The sequence below is a fragment of the Myiozetetes cayanensis genome, unplaced genomic scaffold (genome assembly GCF_022539395.1).
Source record: "Myiozetetes cayanensis isolate MyiCay16 unplaced genomic scaffold, myiCay2020 scf3, whole genome shotgun sequence".
NCBI classification, from domain to species: Eukaryota; Metazoa; Chordata; class Aves; order Passeriformes; family Tyrannidae; genus Myiozetetes; species Myiozetetes cayanensis.
The window spans coordinates 34090809-34117806 of NW_026087521.1; the positions used below are offsets into that span (position 1 = coordinate 34090809).

General features: G+C 39.8%; 2 protein-coding genes across 2 annotated transcripts; both read right to left on the reverse strand.

Moving 5' to 3' along the window:
• Positions 1-9159: 9159 nt before the first annotated feature.
• Positions 9160-13188, reverse strand: LLPH (LLP homolog, long-term synaptic facilitation factor). The gene is made up of 3 exons (XM_050325373.1): positions 13138-13188; positions 12726-12909; positions 9160-10061 (listed from the first exon to the last, which is right to left on the reverse strand). Exons 2-3 carry the CDS (start codon positions 12904-12906, stop codon positions 9898-9900), a joined length of 345 nt encoding a protein of 114 aa, XP_050181330.1. The 5' UTR covers positions 12907-12909; positions 13138-13188; the 3' UTR covers positions 9160-9897.
• A 186-nt stretch (positions 13189-13374) lies between these two features.
• TMBIM4 (transmembrane BAX inhibitor motif containing 4) lies at positions 13375-21664 on the reverse strand. Its single transcript, XM_050325367.1, has 7 exons — positions 21483-21664; positions 19558-19666; positions 18171-18276; positions 16704-16737; positions 15777-15894; positions 15303-15348; positions 13375-14661 (listed from the first exon to the last, which is right to left on the reverse strand). Exons 1-7 carry the CDS (start codon positions 21574-21576, stop codon positions 14455-14457), a joined length of 714 nt encoding a protein of 237 aa, XP_050181324.1. The 5' UTR covers positions 21577-21664; the 3' UTR covers positions 13375-14454.
• Positions 21665-26998: the final 5334 nt, after the last annotated feature.

The window sequence follows — 26998 nt, forward strand, 5'->3', positions numbered from 1 at the left end:
GAACCTGACAAGAACCAGAAGAATCCACAGTTTTATTTTGGGCTTTATAGGTTTTTCCTCACTCCCTTTTCTCATGCCTGGTTCGAGTTGGCAGCTAAAGGTGACCCACACATTCTGCAACAACAGATAGCTATTAGGCTGCAGGAACTGCAGGATGAGATGAATTGCTCCTTTGATTGAAAACAGGGTCAATTTCCCCTGACTAATAATTGGTTTGTCAAGAGGGGGGGTGGAAGGGGGAAGGAAGGCAAAACAAAAAAGCTGAACAACAGATTTTTTTTTCTTTACAAAAGAAATGCAATCTTTCACTGCATGCAATTAATAGTTGTGGTGTTCGCAAGTAACATAAGCTGCATACAACCCTTGGTCTTACTATTTTAAATGTACTGCTGTATTTTCCAAGAATTTATAGGATTTTGAAAAGGGGTGAGCATTTCCTCTTTGTTTGGACAAACATTTGTTTCTTTTCCTCTTCAGATTTTCTAACACTGCATATAAAAATGAAACAGTTTGCTTATGGCTCTGGATGGTGCATAAGAAGGATAAACATTACTTAGATTTCATCCTGCTATGGAGAAAAGCTGTTTAGGCACTCATTTGATAGTTAAAGTTGTTATTTTAGGGAAAGCACTTGGTAGCTACAATCAAATAAAAAATTGCTTTAAATGAATGGGTTTGCTTTAGATTTTCTCATAAGTGTTTTTTCATAATAATACATTTTCACTAATCTCAAACATAATTCTATTGCAAAAATAATTGTTGTAGAACAACAACATAAAAAAAATTAACCGGAGGCTGATACCATGTTCTTTTTTGTCAAGTTTTAAAGTAGTCCTTTACTTCATTCATACTAGTATGTAATTCATACAGTACTCATAATTCATACTAGAACCCAATACAAGCTCTTTTTTTCCAGAATGTATCCACATTTATTAGCAATCACCAGATGGGATCCCAGTGTAACCTCAGGGAAGAAAACTAATGGCTTTCCCATCAAGTCATATTTGGATATATTCCAGTCATTGTTAACATATCCAAATTCATTAGGAACCACTGAAGGAATCCTGAATCCAAACACTGTTTAATGCAAAAAGATATTTGGGAAAGATTATTTTGGAAATTATTTAATTTTCTTCCACAGCAAATCAATCTCTAAATATATCAGTGCAGACCAGAAGCTGCATTCATTGGTTCAAACTTTTGTATTAGTGAAGTTTCAGACAGAAATAAGATCCTAAAATGTAGAGACTGTGAATCAAAATAATGTAATACTAATAACAAGTTTTAAAAAATTGTTTCAGATGTATTTAGAACTTTAATTTACATTTGAAAAGGGTTTGCAAAAACCTTTTCTGCAAATTTTATTTTCATTTGTTGTTCTTCAATGAAAGCTCGAATTTAGCTTGTCTGTTTTCTGGGTTTTTTTTAAGTTTTAACCTTTGTTTCCAGACAAACGAGTAGCAAAATTCTCCTTCACTAGAACTGACAGGTTTATTACGACATAAATTTAGTTTATTTGTATAGAATATGCAAACTAATTTCTTACTATTTTTTGAAGTATGACTTTATTTCTACAAATTAAGCAACACTGATTTTCCTGCAACTTCAAGAAATATTTTTCAGTTTTAAATATTATTCCATAAATTTGCTCAACTGTAGCACTGCATGTCTGATTCTTAAATTCCCATTTAAATAAAGAAATCTTGTTTTCTGTGTTTTTATTGCAGAGTGAATCTTGTATTTGAAAAACAATTTTTCTAATTTTACACTATTTTATATTATTTTACATTAACTTACTCCTGAAATGCTTAAGATTATTTTTCTCAGCTTCAATGACAGTTGCAGGAATGGATGCATTTGTTCTAACAGTGTTTGTTGGTATAAGAACAAAGTTTTTTTCTATGCATTCCTAAAAATAAAAGCACTTTTTGTTTTGTGAATGCACAGAAAACAGTTTTTGTAGTTTCAAAACTAATTCTACCCTAACACAAACTGTTATCCTTTTTGATGTCTCTGAGGTTACTTTTAGAATTTTATGAATCCAATTCATTTTTAACCATGTGAAACTGCTGGTTTAAATCATTGCACATCATTACATTTGGACAATGAAAACAACACAGGCATTTTTACTTGTCTCTGGTCAACTTCACTTCTGGATTTCCCTGACACAGAACCTGAGTTGAAATCACCACGTGGAGATTTTAAAATTCAAATAAAACAAGCAAATATAACCAACTCTCTTTGCACTAAGTTTCTGACATTTTCATTAAAACAGTTCAGTTGACTGATATGAGGCTTTTAAAGAATCTTCTTTTTAAAAACAGGAAAAGTCATGGATCCCTTTGTGCCCTTTTCTGGAAAAATAACATGTTTAAGGATAAAATAACATAGATTGGGGAAGCATTTGCATGAAGGAGGATTTTTAGTATACTTTTAGAGAAGAACTGCAATCAGTTATAAACATAGCACTAAAAATGTGGTTTTACACATTTAAATTTCACTCCTTACTAGAAAAGGATATCTGTCAGTAATTCCAGCAGTTCTTCAAGCAGTTAGGAAAGCGATGAACCCAAGAGCGTTGGGAATAGCCACAGCAAACCAACCTCGCCAGACCATGGCACTGTTCTGCAACGCATAGGGAGGGCACTGCGCGTTTTCCTGCAGTTAACATATGCCCGAGCGGAAACTAAGGATATTTCTTCAACGAAAAAATCTTGTACAGGGTGTCGGTGATGCGATTTCCCGATTTCCCACATGGCCCGTGAGCTGGGGACACGTTCTGTGGCTGGTCCGGCTGGCTCCCCCCTCCGTGTGCCCGCCGGGCGGAGCGGGGCCGGCCCGGGCCAGGGGCTGCCCAGCCCCGCCCGCCGGGAGCCGGCTGCGCCCTGCAGGCTCCCCCGGGATCGCTCCCTGCAGGCTCCCCCGGGATCGCTCCCTGCAGGCTCCCCCGGGATCGCTCCCTGCAGGCTCCCCCGGGATCGCTCCCTGCAGGCTCCCCCGGGATCGCTCCCTGCAGAGAGGCGCCTGCTTTTTGCTCAAAATATCCAGAGACGGTCCCGTCAGTCACGCCAGTGATGAACTTAAGGGAAAACGGACCGAAGGCACCAACTTATGTCATCCGTGTCACTGTTGAATTTGAGGGGAAAATGACATGTTAGGACCTGATGACACTGAGCACGACAACAGATAATCGAGTCTCTCTTGCTGCTGAGGTTGGATAACGCTGTTGTGGACAGTGAAATGCTGAGGTGGCAACACGATGCCTGGCAGACTTTGTCCTTTGTCCTCCTCCCATCACCATTACAGGGCAATCGCCGGATGTGGAAGTACAGATTCAGTTCCCACTGCCAAGGGTTTCTGTCAGGAGCTTATTAAGTAGTTCAACAAAAAGCTTTTCTTCCATAGGTAAAAAAACAAAACAAACAAACAAAAAACCCACACCACCCCACACAAAAACACATGTGTAGCATGTGTTAAGGACATGTATTGATCGTTAGCATCTTGCTGGTTGCCTAAGGAAACAGAACCGCAGTTTTTAAAAATTTTATAACAATCTTTCTAAAATACTGGACACATAGAGCGCTTAGCAGGTTAGTATTTATTTTAAACAGCAAGAAAATAACAAGAAATCCCTATGCAATCTTCTCCCACATGAGAAAATGAGAAGGCCTAATGCTTGACATGCACTTTGTTACCTCTTTAAAAGGGATTGATAAAAACATAGGTGTCTATATATAAAGACACCGTACCCTACACTGAAGCAATAGTTCCTAAATTTATTACATCAACATAAAAACCGGTGATCATCCATTTCCCATGGATGATCTTATACCCTGGTCTCACACTCAAGGAATTAAACATTTTTTCTCTTGAACACAGTAGCAGCCAAGGCTGTAACAAGCAGTCCAGGCAAACACAAGTATATAGATCACACTATGGCTGCATTTGCTCTGGCACAAGCGTGGCTAACTTCGTGTTGTTTTCACAGGAACTCAGGCAGCCTGAAGAACATTTAGGAGAGAAAAAAACAATCGAAGTCTCTGAGGGAACACAGCTGGGGTTCGGATGGGTAGTTTGCAGCTCCACCATCGGCTTTGCACAGAACCTGGTGCACTTCAGTCTCTGATTTCTTTCTTTGATGTCCTCTAACAATACCACATTGCAAGGGAGCTCAAGGACTTTAGAAAAAGCAATGTATTTTATCTTTCTTCGTTCTCACAAACAATTTAGATTTAAATATCTTTTTTTTTTTTGTTTTAATTAAGGGAACTAACCTGAATTTTGGACTTGGTGTGAGGCTATTCAGTAGCAGTAGTGACCATGAGCTAAACCTGAGACCGTACAAGCAAGAAGCTGTTGTCACAAAACCCCTCCTCTAATTCCTCATAGAAATGTTTTGTATTCATTTGCAAGACAAACTGCAGCTCTGATCTGATCTGCACCAAGTTTTGACATTTTGCATAAGCAAGATGGACAGAAATAGTCGATAGATATAAGAAGTTCTTGTTTCATACACAGACATCACAATCCACCAAAGCTTAATTTACAGAACATCTATTGTCAAAGTAATTTAGAGACTCAAGGTAGCAAGCTGCACCATGGAATAGTTTATGATGGAATACCTATAGATTATGAATTTGTCAGCTTTCAAAAAAAGAGATATTATGCATTTTTCAAATAATATGAATGTATGAATAGATCACCTGGGCTGAGTCAGATAAGCTGTCCTGAGGCAACAAATGCACCTTTGTTTACTGAAATACTATCCACAAACCCACATTTCTGGATAAAGGCAAAAGTTGAAAAATGTTATAAAATCCACCTTCAGACTTCAGAAGCCTTGAAAGAAAATGAACTGCAATTAGAGAGAAAAAACACTAAATAGTTTACCAAACAAGAATATAACTTGTAACTTTCATAGTCTCCTGAAGAGTTGAGTAGATTGAAAGCAGAGGAAAAATCACTGATTGTTTGCTTGGAATATAAAAGCCCTTCACAAAGCAGTTGTCATGCTACCTTGTGTAGGACCCTTAATACACAACCCTCTCTTGCCATACCATGTACTGTTCCTAACATTTCAGACCTTTTGTACTGATACATGTGCATCAGAAAAAATCAAGAGACCTAAGAGAGTAATGTTTAAGTGACTGGGATGAGGAAGAGGGGGCACTGCAAATATCCTCCTCTTCCCATTTTGGCTCCTCTTTTCCTTTAAATGCTGTCACTATTGATAAGGTAAAGTTGAGATCAGAACACTGGAGCAGCGTAGGAAGAATAAAAGGACAGGGAATGGTGGGCTTGTCACAATTGTGAAGTCTTTATTAACAAAAGAAAGTTGTTAGTTCTTTCACTTTTAGCTCAGAAAATAAAAACCAAACAATGTCTGTTTCTACCGAAGTAGGAAACTGTGAATTGGACAATGCAGCTGGAAAAGGGAAGAGGCTCTTCCAAAGAAGTGAGTTGTCAGATGGTTCAGTCAGTCCTCCCTTGAAACCTCACCCTTAGGTAAGTTAAAATGGATAGTAAAACACTGGCTGAAGAGAGTGATGATGCATAGCTATGGCTTCTGACTGTCATCCTCCTGACAACTGCCATAGATGACTATGCCACCCTGAGGAGCAGATTGCTTTGCACCACTTGGATTTCTGCATGCTAAGGGTGTAGTCCCATAATCTTTGATACCAGAAGAGTTCACACTACAAATCAGATACAGATCAGATATCTGGTTTCCATCAGATTCAGAACTTATGTGATTGTTTAGGCAGTAAGAGGAAAAGGTAGCATAATAGAAACAGACACACTATAAAGCCTTTTCAAGGACTCCTTTTGTTGCTTAAAAAAAGAGTTGTGACCACATATCAGGAGAACACTTTGCAGCACGTAGCCGTAACATTCTTCCTCCAGTACTAGGTAGCCCCAAACTATATTTAGCCTCCTCTATAACCATAGTGTCAGCTGTAGATAAAGCAGACTGAAACAACCTGTAAAAGCTCACAATTGACTTTATGCACCATTGGAACCCACGCATTACAGCAAAACTTAACAGGGACTGTAAGAAAAAACACAGATCTCAATTATTCTAATACTCTACCATTTACTGAGAAACACTTTCAAAACCACCCGTCAATACATTTGCTTGACCTAGTCTCCAGAATTTCCTCCTCCTTAAAAATGCTGTAACTGCATGGTGGCTGCACTGAGAGTTGCTAATGCCACAGGAGGAGAGGTGGCTGATGAGATCATCACTTCAGGAACAGGACCATCTGACACAGCCTCGCCTTCACCAGCCACTTGTTCCTGGTCTTCTATTGCCTCCTACTGACACTGCTTTTTGTACTGTGCAGCTGTAAACCAATCCAGCTGAAAAAAAATAGTGGAAATAGAATATTTTCAGTGTATCTTAGCTAATTGTCCCTCAACCCACTTGACTAAACAGCGCGGAGGTGTCCGAGAGCACCGAGTTACCAGAAAAGCCCAGGAACTGCACCACCACACCTGCCACTAGTTATTTTGGGCATCTGAAATAATCCACTTTGAAAACCAAGTCCTGCATTATGGGTCAAAACAGGGTAGACCTTGTCATCTTTTCAGGAAACTGCTGACAGTGTGCAGGACGTTTAGCAATTTGCTAATGCATTTTTAATACTGTATACACACACACACATCTTATACACATAACCATTCCAGCAAAACGACAGTATTTAATTATTTCAGTGCTGGCTTTTATGCTTGTACTTCTAAAGTGTCTACATTATTTCCCCTACGTTTTGTACACAGCTTCTTGTGAAATACAGCTACTACAGCACTTCGCAGGTAGGTGGCAGAGTTACAGTGGCTGGAAGTTTCAACCAACAGTTTCATAATAGCACAATTACAGAACTAAAAAAAACCAAAACAAAGCACAACTCTGACAATGCCATTTAAGTTCTACAATTACATTTATATCAGTTTGTTTAATCAACTGCAACCTTTTCTCACTCAATCACAACCTAAAGAAATTTTTGACAAAGACCAATGAAATATGGTATTATTAGAATGCTGTTTAGAAGATCGATTACTGCTTTGAAAATCTAAGGACTTTTAAAATATGTATTTCAGCCAAAATCAAGTATGTTTAAATTAACTTTCTATTGTAAAGAAACATGAATTATTTTTTCCATCAACTCAAACAGAAACGTGTTTTAGATTCAACAATATGAATCATTCAATGGCAACTAAAAGTTTGGTATTTTCATATAAAAATCAGAGTTGCTCAAAGCAGATCTAAAGCAAATTACAAATAACAAACTTACAGCACCCATATATAATATGTGTTCAAAGCCTCAGAAGGTAGAACTTCCCTGCTGTATCCATGAGGTTACATCCGTGCTGCACATTCAGCGAGGTTCCTGCTCTCTGTCTACAAGCAAGCTTTTAACCTGGATTACAGATCCCACCCAACCAGGCTCTCAAAAATCTTTTGTGGCCCATTGAGAGCTTTGCCTCACCCAAGTGAGTTGTGACATTGTACACAATACACTGGTACTTGACTAAGAGCTACCTTCCAGTAAAGACTGGGGTTTATTCCTTCCTTATCCTCTGTTTTACCTCAAAATCAAACAGGATGTCTTAAAATATCTGTAGTTTAAGTGAACATTTGACTTTATCCTGGACACTGTGAAGGAAATACCTCACACAGTCAGTATTATTTCAGGAAGGAAGCAACTGCTAAATAAAAGATCAGGGCAGCATCTGCAGTCTCTCACTTGAGATTCAAATTTTTAATCTGGTCACAAAAGCAACAGATTAATAAATCCACACAACAAAGATCAAGGCCAGGTCATAAAAGCACAAATAATAGACTATATAGTTGTGAAAATCATATTCTCTTATGGCAGAAGGAGTTAAGAGGCAGAACTGAAACAGAGCGAGGAGAGGGTATGGCAAGTGCAGCAGTGGCAGGCTTGACAAATGAGGCAGAGTATGGCTGTGCACCTAAACAATAAGCTGACTCTGAAGCTGGACCTTTAAACAGGAGTTATTTTGCCAGTTTGATTACCTCCACTCAGGACAATCAGCCTGCCTTCCCACTGGCAGCTGCTTGAAAGTTATCTGGTTTACAAACAAGCATATTAAAAATAGCACTGTGCTTACTCTACAGAAAAAAACAAACAACTTTTTTTTCACATTTAAACCCAAGAAACTCCCTCCACAATTCCCCACAACACGCATTAAGCAAAATAAAACCTACATCATTAAAATAGTAAAGAAATAAAACCTGACTGTTCATTCCATTCCATTCCTGGTTAAACACATCCATGAACACTTTTCTCTGCATGAATCAATTTTAAAGTAGTCCTAATCTAAATGCTAACATTTAGATAAGTTTGATACCAAAATCTAGACCCATTTGTCTAATAAAACAAAAAAAAAAAGAGAGTAGCAGCTGTTTTTTACCAGGACTATTACCAATTTAATGGAAATATTTTTCAAGTACAAAGATGTTAATGGCATGTAATTTGGTAATATGTGATCTATACATCTTACCAGTTCTCATTAACTGTCAATGTACGTGAAAACAGAAGATGCATTGGTATTTCCTCCAACACCTGTATAGTTCTTTACCTGAACAACAAAGTACGTTTCCTGTAACAGGAATAATAAACACACTGTATTTTTCCAGAAAAACTAAATTTTCTCTTACTTTTGAGTTCTTCTTATTTGATTTTAGCACACTACAACCTACTGTAATTACTTTGAAAAGAACAGGTCTCCTTTCCTATGCCCAAGTTATCACAACAGACACGTACCACAATTTGTGGACAATTACAGAATGTGGATCCCATCTTGGAGGAAGCTGGGCAAAGATTATGCCCTGTATTGATGACTGATACTTAAAAAGACTACACACTGCAGGACCACTACTATAATTATTTCCATCCTTGAAATGAGAGACATTTATGTGAGAGACATAAATGTGTTTTAAAAAAACACAAAGCTTTCAGGGCAACTAACTCTTCCATCTGTCATCACATGTTATTGCCAACTAATACACACCCAACTGTAGCTAATCACATAAATGGCATTTAATATGCAATCATGCAGGATTTTAACCTATGCACACATCATAATGCATGATAGATGAGTACCATTTTAAGAGGCATAAAAGTCTACTGAAAGTACATATGGAAGATTATTGTTTATTTTACTAAAACTTGGAAAAGATCTTAAACAAATTTATTTTATTTCCATTTTGTGCATTTGCGTTCTCTAATTTTAATAATAAAAGAATCAGTCTTACTTTCAATTATTTAGGTCCTACATTATTTCTGTTGCAAACAGCAGTGAAATGTTTTTTGTTCTCTTTGTGAATTAAAGTCAGACTGGTACTCTTTTTACTTGCAGAAGTTTCATGAAGGCTTGTTGTTGACTCCAGCACATAAAATTTTTGAAGTTACATGCGCAAAGTCCATTGTCGCTAATTATCAGATGTTAAAAGCAACATGAATCAGAGCAAGAAAAGTAATTTTACAGAAGGATTTAAAGGATACAGTAAGCTTACAGAATCCTTTGGTTATGTTTACTAAAAGAGAAGTTATACTGACAAAGACCACAGTACAAAAAAAATTTGGTTTAATTATTTTCAGGATTTCCTTTAGTGTTTTTGGTGTTCACAACATAAAAGATGAAAACCCTCCCCCCTTAAGAAAATAGATATCCACAGACAATTAGTCTACTCAAAGGTTCTCATCTCGCTTTTTAAGTACAGGAGACACCAAGCTGATACTTGTTTCATCACTTGCTGGCCTAAGAGTCTCTTCACATTCCATTCGACACAGTAAATTATACTCAGTGACCAAGCACAAAATATGTGGGAAATTTATTGAGTAAAATATTCATGATCTTACAAAACTGATTTTACCAGACAAGGCCTTTGGCCAATTTTGATTTTTTTTTCCCTTTTACACGTTGTGCCTTAAGCTTCTTTCTTTGCCTGGAATTCATCCATATCGGGTACTGCCCATGCTGGTCTAGAAGAGTTTTTTTGTTCCGTTTATTATCCAAGTCCATTTTGCAGTCATCTGAAAATGAAAGGTATTTATAGTGAGTAAAATATGAATCAGCTTCATAGATGCTCTTTTGTTATTAGATTCCCCAAAATATCCCCTAGACACAACAGTATTTGTACATAGAAAGCTGAAGGGTTTATATACAGAAATCACTTTCCAAACCAATACAACTGCAACCCAGGGACTTCAACAGTTGATAGTAAATGTGCAGAATTTTACCTAAAGGCCCTTCTGGGCAAAGCATCTTATTCTTTAGTCTGCTGTCTGTTCCAATATTGTGTTTAAAAATATTGTGCGTGGTCTCCACCACAGAGACACGCAACCATAGCTCACTCTCAAAAACAGCATCCCTAGCTAGCTAACACCCCATGAGCATCGTGTCTTGGGGAAACAACAAGGCTCCAAGAGGAACATCTTGCTAAGTACTGGTTGGAACTGTGCTCTGTAATTTTATTTCAACCTTGTTTCCAAGCCACCCGTATGCAACTCAAAGCTTTATCACATTGTGCCTTGTATGTTGTTAGGAGATAAAGCTCATGAGGAAAAGGCCAGTGTGCTGCTTCTATGGTTGTAGCATTGCTGATAGTCTACACCACAAGAATCTGCACCACAGATGTGCTTAGGGAGCCCTAAGTTGGGATACAAATACTTGTAGTCGGCAGAGAATCAGCCCAGGGCCCTACTGCCTAGTCCCTGATGGCAGAATCAAAGGCTGACCCAGCATGGGACAGGCAGCAAAAAATGTTCCAGCTCCAGAAACCTCACAAGGTATCAGAGAAACACGAGGCTTTCTTCACAGTGTGGTTTTCCAAATGACAGAGGAGATACAGCCTCCAATAATACAACAAAAACCCAGCAGCACATACATAAGATGCTTCTCCAATTCCTGTCCTATCACACACCAGGTTAATCTGTTATACAGATTAAAAGCACATCCACAATAAATGTCTGCTGCAACATAAACTAAATGAATACTCGTGGACAAAAAATACCAGTTGTTCACATAGCACAATGTTTTCATTGTATTTTGCAACCTCAGGGATGCTGTAGGAATCAATAACAGGAAGAAACCCACTGAGCAGAAGTTGTCCAGGGACATACAGAAAATCTATCAAGAGGGTTAAAGACAGAGAGAAGGACCAAGAAAAAACACTATAAAGGTCGGTTATTGAAACAGACTCAATAGATACGACTATCTTGAAAACTATGTACATCCCCACAAAGTTTAAACTACAGCTACAAAACCACTACTGACCAAAGGCTAACCAGACCTTCCATTATTTATTTTCTAACAACAAAAACTGGGAGAAAAAAAAAAATCACAGTGTGCTGTGAATAATTCCTTAGACTAACACAGTAAAATGTCTATAATATATACTTATATACTTCCTTGGTCTGGAAAGCTATTTACCTGTCTGTGGAAAGTACCTATTCTGGATAAAGTTTTTATATACTTCAATCCTTGTAACACTTGGTGATGCAAACTCCCTCGCGTCCACACTTAGTGCTGAAAAGTCCTCTCAAAGAAGACGCCATTATTTTCACAAAACTTGTAGTTGTTTGTGAAAGACATATATTCTTAGGTATTTCTGAGGCTGTTACCTCTCTGGAAAAGCCAAGTGACAACGGCCACTTGTAGAGAAGTTGACAGCAGAGTTGGAAGGAGATGCAGGAATGACAGACAGCCATGCATTTGCTTCAGAAAGGTTTAAGGCAATGATTTTTCCTACAGATTCACCATCAGAAGGCTGGCAACGTGTAAAAAACAACTCTTACCTGGTTTATAGGACAAATCAGAACCATGGATAAAAATTCAAATTAGAATTTAAACTATCCTTAACTGGGAAAGTGTTTTTATATAGCATTCTCTTTCCACTTTCAATATCAGAACATCTTAAGCGCCATAAATTGGAGAAAAGGACTATGATTTAGTTTGGACTCCAGTTTTGGGAAAATAAAGTGTCTTTATGACTCCTGTTCAGTATGCAGGTATTTAAAACCTTTGTTTCCACTTCCTGGGTAATTGCTCACTTTCTTTACAGCTTGCTTCCTATCTAAGGCACAAAGAGGAAGATGGCATCTTCTGTAGACACCTAATACCACCCATTCGTGCACCACGTGCACTGCAGCATTAATTAGTAAACCGAAACTGGCTCCCTACTTCCCCTACCTTGAGACGGTAAACAGCAAAACACCACTATATTCTTGATAAAAAATTATATAAAATTACTTTAGATTTAGTTTGTATGTTTCGTGTCCTTCTTAAATTAGGACAGAAATTATATCCTAGCTCTTGTTTAGCAGCAAATATAATGCTGTGATTGGAAAAACAGCTAAGCGATGAATCTTCGCTCACCTGATGTCTCTCTGTAAGGTACTACATGGTACATCTCCACAAAATATATTACGTATTTTACATACTAAAAATCACATGTTAATAACCTTGTTCCACAAGCGACCGGATGCAATATGGATGCCAGCGTTGCAAAATGACCAGATTCGGTGCTTTAACAGCATCTTTTAGCTTTAAAAGACAAGTTTTCCAACCCACTGTCCTCAGCCTGTAATACTCATACGCCTGATGCCCACAGCGAAAGTCACAGGAACAGCAGCAACGCTGCAGGACGTCCCTGAACCTGGGTGACTCCAGGGAAAACCACCCAGAGCACAACTCACCCCTCTGCTCCAGCACTTTCTCGGGGGGCAGCACGGTCGCCACCTCCTTGACCTCTTCCATGACAACGTCCGCGTTGGCTCCCAGGATCTTCTTCAGCCTCTCCAGCTCCTTGGGCGCGTTCTTCTTCCTCTTCTCCGCCCTCATCTTCCTCCTCCATTTGCTCCTGAGGCTCTTGGCCATGGCCTGCGGGGGAGGAAGCGAGCGCCGTGAGCGCGCGGTCGCGGCGCGCACACGCGGTCGCGGCGCGCACACGCGGTCGCGGCGCGCACACGCGGTCGCGGCGCGCACACGCGGTCGCGGCGCGCACACGCGGTCGCGGCGCGCACACGCGGTCGCCGCGCGCACACGCGGTCGCGGCGCGCACACGCGGTCGCGGCGCGCACACGCGGTCGCCGCCCCTTCCCCGCTCACCCGCCGCGCACGAGGCCGCCGCCAGCCACCGCGCCAGGCCGCGCCGCCCGCGCGCGCATGCGCAGGATGACGCGGAGCCCCGCCCCTGGGCGCGGCCCCGATCGCAGGCCGGCCGGGGCAGGCGGGCCCTACCGTAACTCTCCGAGCGAGCGCGCAGCACCCCACGGCGGGATCGTGCCCAACCACCGCGGCGTGTCGAGGGCACGGGGATGGATGAACAAATAAACACGTGCTTCATCGCAGGGGAAAAAAGCGAGGGTTTATTCTTCGCTACTGCCACGCATTTCTAAATGAGGCAGAAAGAGAGAGAGCATCACAGTCGCTCAAACCAATCCGCAGTTGCACTTCAATAGCGTCAGTCCAGTTCCAGCACGGAAAACACACCTTGGCACAGCTTGTGGCAGGACATGGATGATTTCCCACCTACTGCGTTGCCTCGTCAATAAGACTCACTGACAGGCCAGGTGAGCAGTAACAACACTGCATAGGAAGTGAGAAAGCCTTTCAAAATTGTTTTTACCCTCTCTGCCCTTCCAGGATATCCAGAGTTTGGGAAGCAGCGACAGTCACGGTACCTCTCCCTGGCCAGTAAGGGTCTGCAAAGTTCATTCTCGGTACGCTGAAGTTCTCCAGTCTCGGTTGCAAGAACAGACTAAAGGCTTTTCGATTTTTATTGACACAATTAACCTTAACATACAGAAGTTGATAAAATCCCAGAATCTATCTCCAAATTATTTTTCAGGACACTGAAAGATAGGCCATAAATAATACTAAAAGGAAGAACATTCCCTTTACTGGTTTTAACACCCTCACAGCTTCCATAGTGACAGCCCTTAACAAGAACAGAGTATCTGTCAGAGACAGATAACAAATATTAAACAAAACAAATAACAATAATAAACAACAACTAGAAAAAATTTAGCTTAGTAAAATTTAGTAGCACAATGGTAAACTCAGGCTACCCTTATGTGATACACACAATTATGATCAGTCCCAAAGGAAACATTACCAGCAGCTACGGAACAGCAGAGAAGTATACTCTGGAGCAATAAGAAGTTGACAAAGTTTTTCATCATTAATTATGTCAATTGCAAATTAAGTGATTAAAAAAGTGACTGTAATGATGACAGCATGTTAACTGCATAAAATACATGGTCTAGAGAAGAACTGTAGCTACATAAAAAGCCTTTTTTGTCCCCTAAGGAGGGATAAATATTCATGGAATGAAAAAATAATACAGATTCAGTGTCTAAAGACAGAACTACTGAGTTTACAGATCATCCAAATTGCGCTATAGTCAAACCACACCACTTTTGGCTATTTTTTATTAAATGTTTCTAGTAAACGCAGCAGGTGTAAGAACAGATTGATGATGTCCAAGTAGAGATTGATTGCAGCCAGTATGTACTCTTCGGGGGACAATTTGTGCATCAGCAAATGAGTGTCATAAATAATAAATCCACAGAACAGAAGAGCTCCAGCAGCAGCAAACACCAACTCTATTGTCTCACTATAGAAAAACAGCTGGAGGCAGATAAAATATGAAAAAAATAATTGTAAATTTCATTTTCTTTTTAATATTAAAACTATGCATAACGATATGCCACACACTTTCTACTGTTATGTACACACAAACACGGTATTATGATGGCATTTCAATGTCCATTCAATGTCCCCAGTCACTGTCTCTTTAACTGAGTAAAAGTGCCTCCACATTTAAGAGGGAGGAAACTCTGATCTCCAGAGTATTAACAATTAGAAAAACAAAAGACAGTTAAAACCCAAATGATCTCCTTCCCATTCTCTCAGTCAAGTAGTGGGTCTCAATTGACAAATTTTGTCAATCAACACAGAGACCCCTTTAACATTGGCAAGAACAGCACCCAAAAAAATCCAAATTGCAAATGAGTGGTTAAAAGACCATCAGTGCGATCTAGAATGGTCATGGATCTGCTTAGGAATTTTAAGTTACACTGAGCTGTCCAACCCTTTTTGTACTACTAGAAGTTAGTAAAAGCTCAGGCTCTGAGCAACCTGGTCTAGTGGAAGGTGTCCCTGCCCGTGGCAGGGGTGGTTGTAACAAGATGATCTTTAAGGTCCCTTCCAACCCAAATCATTCTGTGATTCGATGAATATCTTGTAACCATGAACACAAGGTATCTTACCCTTAAGAAACCTGAGAAGATTAAAATCCACAAACAAGCGAAGAGGCTGAAAAAAAACATTATAAACTGTCAGCAACAATAAACAGTCTTTTAAACTTAAAATATCCTCCTTTCTTACAAAACTCCTTCTTAGATGCTAACTTTCATTGGTGTCAGAAGTAAGTTTTATAAAGTTGCGTTTTAACTTTAATTTTTTTTTTAAATATTTGAAACAGCTGCCTTCTGTCTCAGTGAAAATTCCAGGTAAACTAGTTTGTCTAGTGGTTTTAAGAATCATGATCACAGAAAAGAATTTACCAGAAAAGCAGAACTGTGTACAATTAATAATTTAAGATAAACAAAACCCTCACCACTCCCCTGAAGCAGGTTCTATTGACCTGTACTCCTTCTAATAGCTGCAAAGCTTGCTTTAAGAAAGAAAAAACAACCTTAACAAAAATTAGTTTTCTAAAAATCAACAATATGGCAACATACCCTGCTCCAAACTTGCTGAAGTCTCTCTTTGATTGCAAAGTATATGCAGTCAACCCAAGAAATACAGCAGTAGTAAGAATAAAGGCTTGCAAGACGATGGAGACATCGTAGAAACTAACTATAAACAGAAAAAGTAATCTGTCAATTAAAGAACACTGCACCACGTATTTGCTACGTTATCTTTTGAGGAAACAGAAGTTTAAACTTTCACAGACAGGAAAAAAAAATCTAAATTATGAACAAAAAAAAGTAAATTATAGCTGCACTTGTCTTTGCACTACAAATTCATGATCATGGGATTCAGGGGCCTTCCTCTAAGTTTGACAGTTATTTTACAGCTGTAGCTTCTTATATGGAAATAACAGGTTTTCCATACTCACAATTAAAAAAAACACAGCCAAAACAAAACAATAATATTTTAAGCATAAGTGAGATCTTAAGGGAAAAGCTATCCGAATTTTTCATGATACTGAAGTAAGGGGAAAAAACAAAATTCTCTCTATAGTGCAAAGTGATGCCATGATTTGTCCACACACCACCCCGTTTCACAACCCTGACCACGAAGTACAGAACTCTCCAAACTCAAATTCCCTTTGAGGGGAAAGATAGGGATATTTCAACTTTAAGATCAGCTCTGCTAAATGCTGCCTTGTAGGAAAGAACATTGATGGCTATACTGAAAGAATGGATGGCACAACTCATTTCTCACTTCAGGCTTGTACAGTTTCAGTTCTTGATCAGAATCCAGTTTTCTCCCTTGATTCCCTGTTTTTTTGCTAAACTCATATCACTGTCATTAAAATTTTCAAACAGGATTCCTGACTATTTTAGTCACAACTAAAAAACTCTAATGGCAATTCATACAACAGATTGTATTCCTTTTCCAAATTCTTTATGGAATCAGACAATAGGATGGCTACCATTTACCTGTAATGGCAACTGTCAGTGCTTCCAGCAGCGTCTACAAAAAGGAAAATAAAAAAATTACATGGATTAAAAAAATCAGACAACAAAACACATGGAGACTTCACATGCAATGAGTCCCACTCTGCTACAAAATCCCAGCACATGTTACATTAGGTCTCCTATTAAATCTTTGTATATGAAAACATGTTTAGTTTACAACAAGAAAATGGCAATCACACTGCCTTACTGTGTGGAACTTGTTTTACATAAAAAGTAACTTCTGTTATTTGTTTACATACAAACTGAAAATGAGTGAGAGATTGCCCCTAAGAAAAATGCCATTTACATTTTCTACTCAAAGCACGCAGCATTCTTATTACATTTCTTACAAATTATTCAAGAAGCTATAAAATTAATACATTCTTAATATCTTGTTAGACAGCTATCTAACACTAACATAAAGTGTCTGCATCAGATTCTTTTCCCCACTCATCCTTGTTTGGAAACAGCTAATTTTAAAACACATTCTGAATGCCTGGGATGAAGGCTAGTACAGATCCCAAGTTTTTCTAAATGATAATTTCAAATTGAGTTTCAACACAATAGAACATGAGAAGACTCTCTATGTCATGAACTGAGGGGTCAGAAATTTAACATTTAACCCATATTTTGTTTAAACCAATTTATCACACAGAGATTTGAATTCTTCCATTCCTATATAATGTAATACTCAAACTGTTATTTTACAATCTCCCACGCCACATTTGGCCAAACTGTTACATCACTTCTTGTTACAGCTTCACTTTTTAAAAGGTTTTTAAACATTTTATTCATCTGCAAGAGTTCAGAAGTCAGGAAGAATATAACTGTGTCACTATTTAAGCAATCTATTACTTATACAGCAAAGCTGTCTTTCTGTTTTATCACAAATACAATTTAGGAAATTTCTAAAGCATCAAATTCTAATTGAGCTGCTGTGACTCTTCAGAAGATTGATTTCTACATTATCCAAAATATCCAAGGGCACTCATTAGCCCATACCTAAAAACTCTCAACATCAGGCAGCAGACTGAAACTCAAGGACAGCTCTGACTCACCAGCCTGTGCTGGAAACATGCTCAGAATGTAGCATCAAAAAGACAACAATTGAAGAAATAAACACATAGGGCTGCTTTGGGCCTCTGCTGGAGGCCACCCATTAAGCAAATAAGGTAACAGGAATGCCTCCTCCTTTTCTACTGAGCAATTTCATAGCAAAATGCCTGATATCAACAGAACAACAAGAGCAGATAGATTTCTACACACACAGAGAACCCTGACCTAGCGGCTATCCAGGAACAACCTGTGGACAAAATCAGACCTTCACAAGCACATCAGATATCTTTCAAGGAAGACAAGAAAAACAAATTACCTATCAGTAGTTTCAAGGAGTTCATCACAATACAAAATATTCTAGAGACTATTAAAATTGAATTTTTAAATACTTACAAATCCAAACAGGAGGTATAAATTAACAGGGTGCTGGTGTCTGTAGAGGGTTAGTGCCACAATTACAGCCAAAGATCCAAACCCAGATATCAAAAGCAAGGCAGGCCTATAAAGTTCCATTAAAAAAAAGAAATAGTCAAAATTAAACTCAAATATTTGGAAGACTAAAAAACAGTTTATATAAAGCCAAGTTTTTAAGTGATCAACTAGATACAGATATCCAAAATAAATGTAATGCAAGTCTATAATACGACTGTTCTAAAACATATAATTACAGATAATCAGTTAAAAATAGTCACAAAAAAAGACATCTTTTTCATACTGAAACTAGGGACTACCCAGGAATCCATTACCTGGAAATGAAGCCACATAAAGAAGCAAATCCATCTGTATGAAACTAAAAGTATTAAAGTATATGTCATATTTTGCCTATTATGAGCTCCACATTCAGGGAAGTGTTTTTTATAAGCACCTGAGTGCAACAAACACAGGCACTAACTGCACCAAAGAAAAATCAGTACTGACCAGAAAGTATCATTAAATCGTTTAAGCAGCCCTCTAAGAAAAAAAATGGACCAACATCAAACAAAAAATCACAACAGTTCTAAGTGTGAAGGTTAATTTTATATTATCAGATTTAAGCAGAAAACTGTAGATTTACAACATCTGTTGCATATACTATAGCTTACACAGAAACTGAAAGTTTCAAATAATGTTTGAGCCTCCTTTTTCATTTGAGATTTGAAGTGAAAGTAAAAGCCAAGTCTGCAAGTGCACTTGGAGAAAAACAGAAACTGGACTCCTTTCCCAGTTGTTCCTTACCCTGGCCTGTTCACCACAGTTTGGATATCGAGACTTGTTTTTTTATCATGAAAATTTGAGATGCAAAAAGAAGCAAGCCCTTGGGAATTTTAGCAGACTAGTTTTCAGGGAAACAACCAACCAGCACCACCCCCGACAAAAACCAAAAGCTGGGGGGAGGGAGGAAGAGGAACAAGATATGATTCTGCTTTTTGGGACAGGTACCTATAAGCAACAGCATTCCAAAGAGATTCTGAAAGTACTTAGACCTTAAAACAAGAAATGTCAGTAACTGGGATGTTCTGCAACTCACACACAAGTTTGCATAGCATAAATACTAAAATAAGTACTATTAATAAAGCACTGAATAAAATAAACTTTCACTACAATAAAATTTTCATAATGAACCAAGGAGAAAAATGTCAGAGAAGAAAGATTATTTCCTAATCAAGTTACAAAATTTCTATTACAGATTCAAAACATGGGGTATAAAAATTATTAGGAAGACTGAAGTGTTCCAGAGCAACAAATTACATAAACTATACTTAACACATGGTAAACATCTCCATTTCAGTTTAGTATTTACCTTTCATGAACAAATGCCTGCACTCCAGCAGAATACAGAAAAATTGCAGATGTGACTGTGGTCAATAGAACTTGAATGGAAAGAATGCTGTAGACTTTCCGTAGAAAAGCTAGAATAAGGAAAATAAAAATGCAGTCACTTTTGAGTTACACTTAGAAAGTTCAACAGTAAATCAGATACAAGTTTTCATTTTCATAAGGAACCATTAGAAAGTCATAGTGAAAAAGCACAGAAAAAAGTTGAAAAAGCCATTTTTCCTTAAAAAAATTGACACAATTTTTATTATCACAAGATTAATTAACCAACAACAAGATAACAAAAAGAAATATTAAAAAAACCACATTTGCAAGGAATTTACTTTGGATTATTTAAAAACCTCCATACGCCTATGTCTCACTCTACTAACAGCATACCTTCTCCATCATATTACTGGTATATAAAGGACCTAAATGCTGAAAGATTAACTTGGTAGTTCTGTGGAAGGCAGAAACTGCCATAAAGTGTAAAAAGGAAAAGTTTTTACAGTGATATCTATGTGATTGCCCTTCCGCCATGTTAAATGTTGTTTATCACCATTTGTGACTTGCACTGTACTGAATGGGTATCTACAGACACAGACGGCAGGAAAAAATAAAAACATCGTAGAACTAACCTAACAGGCTTCTTAATTCTAGAATTATAGAAAGCAGAGAGTAGTTCAGGACATACAGATATATCATACAGAGATTCTCTGTCAGGAATGCAAGGAGATCAAACCCATCGGGCAAAATGCTGTGAAAGAAAGAACGAGCCTACAGGGAGAAACGACTCAGTCATTGATAGCACAGCCTAAACAAGTTTAAGAGTGCATACTACAGGGAGCTGAATTACCTGCTAGCAGCAGCTACAGCTAAATACACCTGTAAGCCATGATGGACTGGGGCCTACTTGACTGTGATAAACTGAACCAACCTAGAGGTAGCCTCCTAGCTAGCACAGCTTTCTCCCCACATTAAGAGATGCATCAGCAATTTTTCTAACGGCATCATCACTTTCATATCTCCTATTGCCCCTTTAATTTTTCAGACAAGGAAAAACTGTATGTTTATAGGAAAAGGCTTCCTGATTATCAGAATGATCTGATGAAAAATTTCACAACACGCAGCTGTTTTTATTCAAAAATGCATCCACTAACACTGTAATTATTTCAGTAAAGATTAATGATTAGGCACATTCTACGAGATTATTCAATGCATTTGAGACCTGCACATGAAGAGTAAAGCTGTATTTCATGGGCATTAATATGACCTCACAGTATGCCAAGTGCTTCAGCGGAAGAGACAATGTTTCATCACTCACAGAAGGAATCCAAGTCCTTCAGTCTCATGGTTAAACTTCCGTAACTAGAGACACCGATTCTAGCATTTATGAGTCACAGAATCAATTCGGTTGGAGAAGACCTCTGAGACCATCGAGCCCAACCTGTGACCGAACACCACCGCGTCAAACAGGACCATGGCACCAAGTGCCACGTACAGTCCCTCCCTGAACACCTCCAGGGAGGTGCATCTTTCCAGGGTCTATGCACCTCATGCGTTATGTCTGGGCTTCAAAATCCGTCACTCTGGGCGAAGTCAAGTCTGAATCTATACCGGGTTAGCCACTTCTCATGAGAAGACCTACCCCTCTTCACGGTCAAACGACAAAACCTCTCGCCGGCCGCGGTCCCTCACCCTTGATGCTTAACCTGGACTAAATAACGCCCTGGCTCCGCACTCACAACCTGTACCCAGGTTAAAACACCGCGCAGAACCTCCTTTCAGCCCAAGGCCGGAGGCGATGGGGTAACACAGAGGCACTTGCTGGGAGCGCGGGGCGCGGCACCCCCCGACTGCCCAGCCGGGGGGGCAGCGGAGGCTGTGGCGGGAGCCCTGCGCAGCCCGTACCCATGCGGATGTGGACGCTGGCCGAGGCCACGCTGCTGCCGTAGCTGAAGTCATCCTCGATGGAGCTCCGCGGGTACCGCAGCTCCGCCGCCATCGCCGCCCCCGCCGCTTCCGGGAGGCGCGGCCGCAGCGCCGAGCAGGGCGCCCCGCCGAGGGCCGAGCGCGTCGATCGGCGCCGCCCGCCCTCCTCTCGGGCACCGCGCCCGGCGGCCGCTTTGGGTCTGGAGAGGAACTCCCAGGGACTGAAACGAACCCCTTTGGCTGGGTTTCACCTCTGGTTCGCCTCTCTCTGCCGTGCGGAAAGAGCGCTCCAGCGAGCTGGGGTTGCCCACGGCTACAAACGCGTACCCGCGTTCAGCAGTGCCTGATACGCCTCGGGCGGTGCTGCCCCGTCAGTGGGTGCCCCACGAGAGAGCAGTGCCACTTCATAAACCTGTAATGCGAAGCAGGCTTTTGTCGCGGCTGTCTCCGAGTTCCGTGTCCCACCCTTGAGACTCGGTGTAATTCAGCAGAACCCAGAGGGGCGCGTTTCTCAGGCGGCACACGGCGCTTGGCACAGGCGGGCCTTGCACTTGTGGAATTGCCCCTCAAGAGCTGGCAAAGGTGGTGGCTCAGGAAGGAAGCTGAGGAATCCACGTCAAAAGCCTGGGGTTATGGGACGTGGGATGGGGAGCTCAGTATGTTACCATTTTAACTTGAGTATTATCTGAAGTGTGCCAAGACACTGCAGCGATGGACACTTCAGAAATGTATGTATTAGATTAGACTGGAAGTGCTTTTAAAAATTGGAAAATAGAGGCCTCAACTGTACTCAGCTTCTCAGGGGAGAAGTAAATAAATTATATGATTGTGTGATGAAATAATTTTGAGCAGTTTTTCTGCTGAGTTGACACGTGTCATTTGCAGAGACAAAAAATATGAACATGAATTTATATTCTGGGAAGTATTTATGGCTTTCCTAACATAATTTTGCATTTTTAGTTGCTGCAGAGAAGGATCTTTCAACTTTAATCCTGAATTTGGAGACTGATGCGTTGTTTGCATTGCTGAATAGTAACTGCTTTGAAATAATTTTGCTGTCTGCTTTGTTTTGTGTACCTCTGCAGAAGAACGACACTAATATTCTCCCAGAAGAAGGATTCAGAGTTCTGGTCAAGCATCTGGTATTGCTTTCTCCTAATATGTGCAGCACAGTTTTCTTTAAAATGCCTCTTAGAGGTGGCCTCACTTCTGTGTGAGAAACCAAAAATTTCAGAGCATTGCCACAGAGTTGACTCCTGCAAATAGTTTAAGGCTAGACACAATTGAAGGACAGACATAATGAATACTTTCTAAAAGGCTATTGCAGTTCTCCAGCTGTGGAGAAAATGTCACATAGGAGGCAGTATGGCTTAAACTGCATTAGGGAAGAAAGTTGGGAACTTTTAATTAAGAGTTATCAGGGTAAAGCTGTGGAATAGTTAGCCTGGGGTTTAGGCACAGGCTGGGAGATAGGAGATGGCAGGAAACAGGCATGTGAGCCTTTGCACTTTAACACACCCATCTCCCTTGCAGAAGATGTTAGTCTGATATAAGCCACCGAGAATCAGTAATGAGCTTATTCAGAAAGGCAGGAGACAAAGCAGCAAAAAAATAACTCATCGACACCACCGAGAAGCACAATCTGCCAAAGTTGCTGCAGATGGGAATGGAAAATTATTTGCATCTGCGATACTGTTAAGCCTGTGGTTTTCATGCCCAAAGAGAGCATCATTCTTGTCTTGAGATCTTTTCTTGTTACTTGCAGACGCATACAGAATGTGCTGCGCTGTGAGCAGTTCTTTGGAGTGACTGTAGTGAATGAAGGTTTAATAACACTGAGCCTGGCTGAGTGTTTTCGATGTCTGCAATTTTCCATTCCTCACTTGGGAAAGTATAGTTTGTGAATTGCTAAATAGGCCTTATAAAAAGCAAAGTATGTTTTACATTGCCTTTCTTTTCTGTATTTGATGTTTTCATAAACATACCTCCATCACACTATTTTTATTTGAAACCACTGCAGTCCCACAGTGACTTGCTTAGGACTGGCTAGACACTTCCCCTCTGAGTGCTTGTGTGCAGGGGTGAAAGAGCTTTCTGTTCTCCCAGGTTCTGGTCTGGGCTCCAGCATGGGGAAAGGAAGCTTGCTCTCACTAGAGGCCTGCTTAAGGACCATGAACTCCTCTGCGCCTTTTGTCTGCGTTACACATCATCAGTGGCTTGGATGGAAAAAGTCCATCTTTTGCTCAGAGGTACTTGGGAAAGGTACTTGGAGCATTGCCAGGATTCTGCTTCTTTCCAGAGGTTTGTTTTTAAATCATTGTGCCAGAGCCCCTTCGTTTGCTGCAGCTTTGAGCAGTGTTCCCAGAGTGACCCCTCTCAGCACAGCTTTGATATGCATCTGTGTATCTTCACATCTTCGTGGCTGTTGTTGAGGCAGGACTAAGTGGTCTCCTCTTCCCAGACTGGAAAGTCTGTGACCTCTGCATGGCTCCATACAGAGTGCACAAGGCACAACCACTGTAGTATTGCTGGAGTGCGAGGTGTGCAGGAGTAGAGTCACACATGGGGCCCCGTGGCTGCCTGCCAGCCTTCCCGCAAGGAGGTGACATCCAGGCAATTTGCGTTCAGGACAGCACAGCGCCTGCGGTTCAGATGGAAAGCAACATGGGAAAACAGAGGAGAGAAGTTTGATTATATAGGTGCATCCACACGGCCATTAACCATTAATTTATCCCCAGGTGAACTTTGTTCTTTCAATTTCAAAATAGCTGGCTAGTTAAGTTAGAGGGATCGTTTTATTGTGTGACCCTGAGGAACTTTAATTTGAAGAAATGTGAGTTACAGCAGCTTTCCAGTATCTAAGGGGGGGGGCCTATCAAGAGAGCCAGAGAGGGACTTTTTGCAAGGGCATGTAGTGATAGGACAAGGGGTGATGGCTTTGAACTGAGAGTAGGTTTAGATTAGATATTGGAGAGAAATTCTTTGCTGTGAGGATGGGAGGCACTGGCACAAGTTGCCCAGAGAAGCTGTGGCTGCCCCATCCCTGGAAGCGTGCGTGCCAGGTTGGATGGGGCTCTTAGCAATCTAGTCTGGTGGAAGGTATTGCTTCCTGTGGCACGAGGGTTGGAACTAGATGGTCTTTAAGGTCCTTCCAACCCAAACCATTCCATGATTCCATGAGTTACTGTGAAATTATCCTCACACTCAAAAATATGAAGTTTTCCATAGGAAGTGGAGACAATCTCGTAATTATAAAGTTATTCCAAATTATCTTTCAAAGTGTACAGTACGTAGCTGCAAAACCATCATGAGGGCAAGAAAACAACAAAGAAACTCAGAGACAGATGTGCCATCTGTTGCTGTAAAATCCCCGATGGTGAATTTTCAAATCCACTGATCCAGGGAAGAGATTTTATCTTCTTTAGTACTTACAGTTTCATGAGAACGACTCTGCCCTTTAGAAAGCAGGTCACAAAGCAAAGCTATCATTATTCCAGAATGAAAAAATTCTTTCAATGTTCCTTTGGTTTCCTCGAGCCTACATCTTTCATCTGCATTATATATTTTTTTTCATTATACCTTACCATATTGTAGCTCAATTGGGCTCTTTTTTTTCCCCCTGTGCATTGTTGATAAGACATGCCAGGTTAGTTTTGGTTCTTGTACTCACTGGGGGTCTCAGATGCAATAAGGAAAGGATTGTGTCTAGGAACAGAGCTATCTGGTGGCAATAGGTACTAGTCCATTGATGTGGGTGGTACAAGCTTATCTGGCAGGGAGCACAATGTGGAAGTTGACTACCTGGACCTTTATTTTAAGGATAATGAACAACTCTTGAACAGACATGTTGGTTTGATTCATGCAATTTTGAATAGGGTCAGGGTGAGTATGTTTCTTTTTGGAAACAGGATTTCAGGATAAATATATCTCTGCAGTTAATCGAGTATTGCTCATAGTTAATAAATTAATCCTAGCATTGAAAGTCTTCTTTCGAGATGTTTGTCCATTTATACAAGTCTCATATCTTTCAAAGGTGCAATGTTATTTTGATAAGCTAAAGTATTTTATATTTTAAAGTCAGGATCAGTCTGAAATCTATCTTTGCTTATAATGACCCTTTGTTAGTTTAAAAAAAGAGCATTACCATTTTATTCAATATGTAAGACTGAATCTTAGGAAAATACAGAGTGCTACACTGACAGCCCAGATATAGGTAATTTTTCCTTTCTTTATATATGAAGGGGTTTTTCTTCTTTTTTTCATGCAGGTAATGTTGCAAACTGAACCAATTTAATAGCTGCACTGCCTTGTGAAATAGCAGATGGATCATTCTTGAATTTGTTTCTCTGAACAAAACATCAAAGCATACTCTGTTTTGAGTTTGCTATTATTTTGTTCCGTTTCAATTTAGCAGTAAGAGCTGCTTGAATTTTGGGAGTGCCATATGGAGTCTTCTTATTAAAATCCCTAACTACCCTTTCTGTACAAATTCCAATGTGCTTTAATTATTTTCAATTGTCTTCACTGGACAGCCTACATTACCTGTAATGGCTAACCATTTTCTCATCTGAAACCTGAATGTACTCGTAAATTAGTTCATCTCGACATTTGAATTCATTTTGTTGTGACCACTTTTAATTCTGAACCTTTTATTTCCTGGTATTTTGAAAAGTTGAGGTCAGATTTGCTTATTTCTGTTAGAGTGTCTAATTCAATCTGGTCCTGATAAGAACTCCGATGTGTAACAACATTAATTGTATGCTGTTAAAGGAAAAAAAAAACCCTGCATTTAAAAAAGCGATGCCTTTTCACCTCTTGGTTGGGTCTCCTCTGCAGAGATTGAGGAGCAGGATTCAGCTCCAGATGAAAACAGCTGCATTTAGGTGTATGTGTACTATGTGCCTAAGCAACAGTTACTGTCAGTGGAAGTAAGGGTGGCATGCAGATGCCTAAACATAAGTGTCTGGTGCTATTTTATGGCCCTTGGGGTATTTTTATTGTTGTTTTGGTAGTTTTCTGTTTGTTTTGTTGTTTGTTTGTTTGTTTTGATTTTGTTTTGGTTTTGTTTTGGTTTTGGTTTACTTACTTCTAGGAAACAGTGTAGATGCATTCCTGAATCTCATTATTAAGGTAGAAAATACTGAAATATGCTTTGATTGACAGTTTCTAGAAGCATTAATGTGGGAAAAGATGCTTTTCATCAGCCCCACATATAACTGTACTTCTCATTGAAATTCTTTCTGTAAATAGGTTGATGCTGGGAATATAGTTCGAGAAACTCACAGGCTTTCCTGAAAGTTATGATTCCCATGATGGCAATAAATTACAAAACTCATGTTAAGTGCCTTTGAGTTCTCAGAATACAAATGCAGATTTTTCCTTCAGATGTTTACTGACATTCTGCATCTGCAAAGTTTGTTACTTCTGCACAGAACAGAAAGCAAATGTAAAACTGCTGCATTTTTGTGATTTTATACTTGTCTTAATTCATCAGC